General features: G+C 38.9%; 1 protein-coding gene across 1 annotated transcript in view; it reads left to right on the forward strand.

Moving 5' to 3' along the window:
* The window catches only part of Lap1 (leucine rich repeat containing protein 7 lap1), a 472,349-nt gene extending 465,568 nt beyond the window's left edge, over positions 1-6,781 (forward strand). Inside the window, exons 13-14 of the mRNA XM_067139879.2 lie at positions 5,106-5,192; positions 5,355-6,781. Coding sequence (XP_066995980.2) covers positions 5,106-5,192; positions 5,355-5,534 — 267 coding nt within the window. The 3' untranslated portion in view covers positions 5,535-6,781. The remainder of the gene's footprint in view (positions 1-5,105; positions 5,193-5,354) is intronic.
* Positions 6,782-8,181: the final 1,400 nt, after the last annotated feature.

Genomic DNA, 8,181 nt, shown 5'->3' on the forward strand with positions numbered 1-8,181 from the left:
GTTTGTTTTTGTTTTTTTGTAGGGTTCATGTCCATCCATTCCTTCTTCATGATATTTTTTATTTTATTTTGGTCAGTGGATGAATCTGAATTTTTTGTTATTTCATTTCGTACCATTAGGGGCCAATGACCTCGATGTTAGGCCCCTTTAAACAACAAGCATCATCATCATCATCATCATCATGAAATATCTGAAATGTGGGTTAGGATATTGTTATCTGTAGTAAATTCTCTGAATTTATGCAGTGTCTTCACCATTCGGACATTTAAATAGGCTATTAATTGAAAATGAAAACCTACAACCTGTTTTCCAGTCATTGGCCGGGTCAGGGATGTAATGAATGAAACATATGTAGGCTGTTATTACAATGGGGTCGCCACTCCCAAGGTTATTTATTAATGAGTGATAAATGCTATGAAATGATAATGGAGAGTGTTGCTGGAATGAAAGATGACAGGGAAAACCGGAGTACCCGGAGAAAAACCTGTCCCGCCTCCGCTTTGTCCAGCACGAATCTCACATGGAGTCACCGGGATTTGAACCACGGTATCCAGCGGTGAGAGGCCGACGTTCTGCCGTCTGAGCCACGGAGGCTCAGGCTATTAATTATATTTTAAAAATGTCTTGCAAGATACTATTTTATTCAATTCCTACTTAAACTTTTTGAAAATCATTAACTTACATTTGACTTGATTATTTGAGAAAGGTCATGAGGCTACATTTCTCCAAAAATGAATTATTGATACCAGCTATTTCTTGAGAAGTAAATCTAGGCCTATAATGAGGAACGATATGAATCCTCACTCTACCCGGTTTGTCACAAGCCTTGGAAATTGACAGTGAATGCAGAAATGTGATGTTTCTCCAATGAATCGCATGGAAGCAGCATCCCCAAGAGCGCAGGAATTTCAGTGGACTGTATTATAGCACCATTCCTGTCTTCTTTAGCGGCTAATAGATTAGTCTCGGGTCAAATGTGTAACAAAATGTCGACCAGTGATAGTGAGTATAGTGTAACAGATCGGAATAAAAATGTAAACTTAAGAAAGGAGTATGGAATACTCATTTGTACAAGAGTGAACTTATTAAGAAAGCAAAACTCTCTGGCACACACCATGTAAATTACCAGAGAAATATAGTGGAAGAAAGAAAATGTGAACCTCCATGTGGGTGAGTAGGCGTGGTATTTTGTTTACTGTTATTCTATTTCTTTACTTGCATTACTTCGAATATCACTTTTGTGTCCAACCTCCATTACTAAAACGAATGTTTTGGCAAATGCATGAGCAAGAACAATCACTTATGTGGAAGACATACTCCAAAATCTGCTCTGAATTCTAAAAATCTTTATTTCATGTGCAAAAAATTGTGCTTCTCAACATCTGATGAGCTGAAAAAAGTTGAAATTTTGAAGCATATTAAAACGTTTGTGACTAAAGATGAACAGGATATGCACCTTCAAAAAAGACACCGCCCAAGGAAAGATGAGCCAAAACGTAGGTCTAATAATTTTGTGTACTTTGTACAGTGCATGGGAACGATCACAGAAGTGTGCAGCAAAGCATTCATTGCTTTACACAGTGTTACAGAACACAGAGTCCATCATTTGGCAGATTTACTTTCAAAAGGAATATCTCCATGAGACCAACGTGGAAAGAGTGCGACAGAATTACAATACATATTGAATTGCTCCCAGTTATTATTATTATGGAATGAAACATGTGGGTACAGAAGAGAACAAGCCTAGTTCAAGCCAAGGAAATTGCCAATTTCTCCAGGCGCCAGCCTAAACACGATGCAATGATGTTACTGGCTGGCCGGCACAAGCTTCTTACTGTTCACACTGAGAAGTGAGTAAGCCCAGCGGTTCACACGATCAAGTCATGGTGAGCTCGAAAGATCTTGGGCCACATTAGGGAGGAATCCAGAGCACCTGTGTTCACTTCAATGCGGTTAGATGCTCGTTGAACACGGATATCCTAAGTGAAGTCGAGAGTAAAATAAAAAATGAATTGAATCATTAAAAGTATGTAGTGTTGGAAAGAGTGAAGTATAGGAATGATTTTGTTCTTATTGATGACAAGAGACAGAAAACAGAATTTATGCAATCCAAAATAGGACAGTGCTTCTTATGAAGCTCAAATACCAGCACATTAGCAAGGCATTATTGCACTCGTTCTCATTTGAGTCAGATGAGTGCTTCATGCAGTCCGGTTATTCTTAACTCTATAAAACATAAAACAACATAGGCATGTGTTAAAGTGTGTGCCTTAGACCTATGCCCTTTCAATGTTGTGTTAGGTACAGGGTTTAAAATGGTAGTACAAGAATTAATGCAGGAAATGGCTTTTGTAAAGCCTCTGAGGTGCTACCGCACTGGACAGCTGTTTCCTGGCGAAGCCATGAAGTGGCCGATAATATTCGTCGCTCTGTAATATTGGACGTTCGTAACACAGTGCATTGTTATTCTTGTGCTGCAACTACACACATGTGGACAGATGATTACAAAAATAATCATTTTATTTCCCTTACGATTCACACATTAATGAATGAGCAATAAAAACCAGAGTTCTTTTAACCTGCCCCCCAATTCTCCGATGTCTGGTGAAAATATCATAAAAGAATTTACCAGCCAATGTGCTGCATTAGGAATTCACTTGCCTTTTATAAATCTTGCTAAAATCCATACATAACCAGTGTGGTAAAATAAATGGGGTCCTATCGGTTGCAACTGCAGGCAAAAAGGAGAAAGTAGAAAAATTGAGAAGCAATCAACAAAGAACTCATAAGTGGCTTGAATTACTTCATAGGACCTTTCAAAGAAGCCACAGATGATTTAGAAGGAGACGGCAGTCAAACAATACAACACATGCTCCTTTTTGGTTCCATCATCTAGTTCCAGGAATCGAACCTGGATGTGGGTGAGGAGCTGGAACGCTATCCTGAGATCACCGAAGTGCTGTCTTGATTATCCATATATTTAAAACACTAGACAGATTTTTGTTACATCGATTTTGAGAGAACAACTGAACCGATTGACATCATAAGGCATTCTGAAAAAAGCTCTTGGCCTATAGATTTGCAGTGTGTCTTAAAAGGTATTTTAAAAAATTCTTGCCATATGTTTTTTGGATTATTAAAGAAAAACGTAGCAATCTGATTTGCCAAAACACTCGCCAGTACTTCAAGACCACCTGGACTGAGGTAGCGCTGAGGCATATGATGAGAGAGGGGAGGTGGAAGGGGGCAAGCACACATGCGCAATCGGATGTCAGCCGTTCCAGTTTGGGTTGTGTTGCAGTTGCAGAGAGGCGCTTAGTCGAGAAAAAGTTATTCAACCTAATGTTACTGTCTTCTTGTAGCTCTCCCCGTTTTTTTTTTTTTTTTTTTGTTTTTTTTTTTTTTTTTTTTTTTTTTTTTTTTTTTTTTTTTTTTTTTTTGCTAGGGGCTTTACGTCTCACCGACACAGATAGATCTTATGGCGACGATGGGATAGGAAAGGCCTAGGAGTTGGAAGGAAGCGGCCATGGCCGTAATTAAGGTACAGCCACAGCATTTGCCTGGTGTGAAAATGGTAAACCACGGAAAACCATTTTCAGGGCTGCCGATAGTGGGATTCGAACCTACTATCTCCCGGATGCAAGCTCACAGCCGCGCGCCTCTACGCGCACGGCCAACTCGCCCGGTCTCCCTCTCCCCGTATTTGCTATCTTGAAATGATCTCAAAGAAATGTAAAAGTCCTTTTTTCAGTGTCATAATTTTAAAACAAAGGCTAGGAAAACAACAGTTAGGGAATCTGCTGCCTGAGTGACTGGCCTAAATGCAGATCGATGTTGATTGATGAAGTACAGAAAAATGTCCCTAATTTACTAATATGACAGTAGAGGACTAATACATTCATTATTTGCTCATAACATCACCAATTCATAATCACTGACTATTTTACACAACATAAACTATATGTACACATATGCGCATGATTTAAAGTGATTTCATAGAATTCGGACAGTTACTTTTTGAGATATCAAAACCCCCACGGGTATTCATAAGTTAGAAGTAACAGACATGAAAGTAGCGAGAATGATTGCTGGTACAGTCAGATGGGAATAGTGGCAGCAGAGTAGTCTGAATGAGGAAGTAAAGGCTAGGTTAGGAATGAACTTTACTGATGAAGTTGTACACATAAACCGGCTTTGGTGGTGGGGTTATGTGAGCCGAATGGAGGAGGATAGATTACCTTGGGAAATAATTAATTCGGTCATAGAGAGTACAAGAAGTAGAGGGAGAACAAGACGACGATGGTTAGACTTAGCTTCTCATGATCTCTTAAAGATAAGATGTATGGAAATTTACGAGGCCTCAGAGCTAGTTACAAATAGAGGATTGTGGATGCATTTAATAATACATAGAGGCTTGCAGACTCAACACTGAAAGCATAAGAGTCTATAATGTATGTATGTTCACCAAAATATTTTTTTTTCTTTTTTTTTTCTATTTGCTATTTTGCTATTGGCTTTACGTCGCACTGACACAGATAGTTCTTATGGCGACGGTGGGACAGAAAAGGGCTAGGACTGGGAAGGAAGCTGCCGTGGCTTTAATTAAGGTATAGCCCCAGCATTTGCCTGGTGTGAAAATGGGAAACCATGGAAAACCATCTTCAGGGCTGTCAACAGTGGGGTTCGAACCCACTATCTCCCGAATACTAGATACTAGCTGCACTTAAGCGACTGCAGCTATCGATCTCGGTAAAATCATATTTTAATTAAATCTTTGACCATAATCCCTTTGCATTTGCCAGGCTGAGTGGCTCAGACTGGTTGAGGCGTTGGCCGTCTGACCCCAACTTGGCAGGTTCAATCCTGGCTCATTCCTGAGATATTTGAAGGTGCTCAAATACATCAGCCTCATGTCGGTAGATTTACTGGCACGTAAAAGAACTCATGTGGGACTAAATTCTGGCACCTTGGCATCTCCGAAAACTGTAAAAAGTAGTTAGTGGGACGTAAAGCAAATAACATTATTATTGTTACACATTGCATTTTGCCCGTTTAAGCAACAATCACAAACATTTATTTTTTTATTTTTATTTTTCTCTTTCCAGTTTCCAGTAACTATACAAAAGAATCCAGGGCTAGGTTTCAGCATTAGTGGAGGCATTAAGTCATCGAGCAGTGATAAACATGAATTTGTAAGTTATATTTCCCTTTCATTGTGTTCGTGAATTATCAACCCCATCCTTATATTGACTGTTCCTTTAAACGAAATAAGGAATAGGATTGTTGAATGTGCATTTACGTCTAGTTAGGTAGACCAGCTTATTGAATACACCTGTATGATTTGCTGTTTTCAGGAAATATTTGTCACCAAAGTGCACCCTGGTGGACCAGCAAGTGGAGTATTGCAGCCTGGTGATAAAATTCTTGAAGTCGATGGGAATGATTTCACGAGATTGGAACATGATCAAGCTGTTCGTATATTAAGACAGACTTCAAATGTTGTCAACATGATGATATCTCGACAACAGACTTAAGAAGCTTTCAACATTTGTTGGATATGTGATAAATTTACAGTATAAGCTGCCATATTAATTTTTGTCGTACTTTTTTATTTCCAAGAGAATTAATTTACTCTTGTATGCATTATAGAAAAATCCAAAGTACATACGTACCAATGAGTGAGGTTAGGATGTAAGATTGCAGTCAAAGGTATGTTTTCTTCCATATAACTTGAGACTTCTTTGAGGGGGGAGAACATTGAATGTCCATATTGAATATATTCAACAAAATTGTAATGTAGTGTTAAAAGTTTCTTAATAATCCAGTCAAATTTTCTATTTTGAGTAAGTCTCAAAATCTCCACTAAGACACAAGTAAATATTTCAAGCAAAAGAGAAAAAAAATATTGTCATTGGATCAGTTATACATCCTTTGTGCACTTTCTATCACTTTTCCGCTGTGTTGTTGTTTGAGCCATCAGTTCGTAGACTGCTTTGATGCAGCGCTCCATGCCACCCTATCATGTGCTAACATCTTCATTTCTACGTAACTATTGCATCCTACATCTGCTCTAATGTGCTTGTCATATTCATACCTTGGTCTACCCCTACCATTCTTACCACCTACACTTCCTTCAAAAACCAACTGAACAAGTCCTGGGTGTCGTAAGATGTGTCCTATCATTCTATCTCTTCTTCTCGTCAAATTTAGCCAAATCGATCTCCCTCACCAATTCGATTCAGTATCTCTTCATTCGTGATTCGATCTATCCATCTCACCTTCAGCATTCTTCTGTAACACCACATTTCAAAAGCTTCTATTCTCTTTCTTTCTGAGCTAGTTATCGTCCATGTTTCACTTCCATACAATGCCACGCTCCACACGAAGGTCTTCAAAAACATCTTTCTAATTCCTATATCAATGTTTGAAGTGAGCAAATTTCTTTTCTTAAGAAAGCTCTTCCTTGCTTGTGCTAGTCTGCATTTTATGTCCTTACTTCTGCCATCGTTAGTTATTTTACTACCCAAGTAACAATATTCATCTACTTCCTTTAAGACTTTATTTCCTAATCTAATATTTCCTACATCACCTGCCTTCGTTCGACTGCACTCCATTACTTTTGTTTTGGACTTATTTATTTTCATCTTGTACTCCTTACCCAAGACTTCGTCCATACCATTCAGCAACTTCTCGAGATCTTCTGCAGTCTCAGATAAAACAACAATATCATCGGCAAATCTCAAGGTTTTGATTTCCTCTCCTTGGACTGTGATTCCCTTTCCAAATTTCTCTTTGATTTCCTTTACTGCCTGTTCTATGTAAACACTGAAAAGGAGAGGGGACAAACTGCAGCCTTGCCTCACTCCTTTCTGGATTGCTGCTTCTTTTTCAAAGCCCTCGATTCTTATCACTGCAGACTGATTTTTATACAGATTGTAGATAATTCTTCGTTCTCGGTATCTGATCCCTATCATCTTCAGAATCATAAATAGCTTGGTCAAATCAACATTATCGAATGCCTTTTCTAGATCTACGAATGCCATGTACGTGGGCTTGTCCTTCTTGATTCGATCCTCTAAGATCAGACGTAAAGTCAGGATTGCTTCACGTGTTCCTACATTTCTTCTGAAGCCAAATTGATCTTCTCCCAACTCAGCTTCAACTTGTTTTGCTATTCTTCTCTAAATAATACGTGTTAACATTTTGCAGGCATGAGATACTAAACTAACGGTGCGGTAGTTTTCACACCTGTCAGCCCCGGCTTTCTTGGGAATAGGTATAACAACATTCTGCCGAAAATCGAATGGGACTTCTCCTGTCTCATACATCTTGCACACTAAATGAAATAACCTTGCCATGCTGGTTTCTCCTAAGGCAGTCAGTAATTCACAGGGAATGTCATCAATTCCAGGTGCCTTATTCTTATTTAGGTCACTCACAGCTCTGTCAAACTCTGATATCAACATTGGGTCTCCCATTTCATCAGCATCAACAGCCTCTTCATGTTCCAGAACCAAATTATCTACATCTTTACCTTGATACAACTGTTGGATATACTGCTGCCATCTTTCTGCTTTGTCTTCTTTCCTTAGAAGTGGCTTTCCATCTGAGCTCTTAATATTCATACAACTAGATTTCCTTTCTCCAAAGGTTTCCTTGATTTTCCTGTATACAGCATCTACCTTTCCCAGGACCATACAGCTTTCGATATCCTTGCACTTCTCCTTCAGCCATTCTTCCTTAGCTACCTTGCACTTTCTATCCACTTCATTCTTTAATCGCCTGTATTCTTTTCTGCCCTCTTCATTTCTAGCATTCTTGTATTTTCGTCATTCATCAATCAGGTCTAGTATCTTCTGAGTTATCCACTGATTCTTAGTTGATCTTTTCTTCCTTCCTAATATTTCTTCAGCAGCCCTACTGACTTCATTTTTCATGACTCTCCACTCTTCCTCTATAGTGTTTCCTTCAGCCTTTTCATTTAGTCCTTGTGCAACATGTTCCTTGAAACAATCCCTCACACTCTTTTCTTTCAACTTGTCTAGATCCCATCTTTTTGCATTCTTTCGTTTCTTCAATTTCTTCAACTTCAGATGGCATTTCATGACCAACAAGTTGTGGTCAGAGTCCACGTCTGCTCCTGGGAAAGTTTTGCAATCCAAAACCTGGTTTCTGAATCTC

This window comes from Anabrus simplex, chromosome 2, assembly GCF_040414725.1.
Source record: "Anabrus simplex isolate iqAnaSimp1 chromosome 2, ASM4041472v1, whole genome shotgun sequence".
Taxonomy (NCBI): domain Eukaryota; kingdom Metazoa; phylum Arthropoda; class Insecta; order Orthoptera; family Tettigoniidae; genus Anabrus; species Anabrus simplex.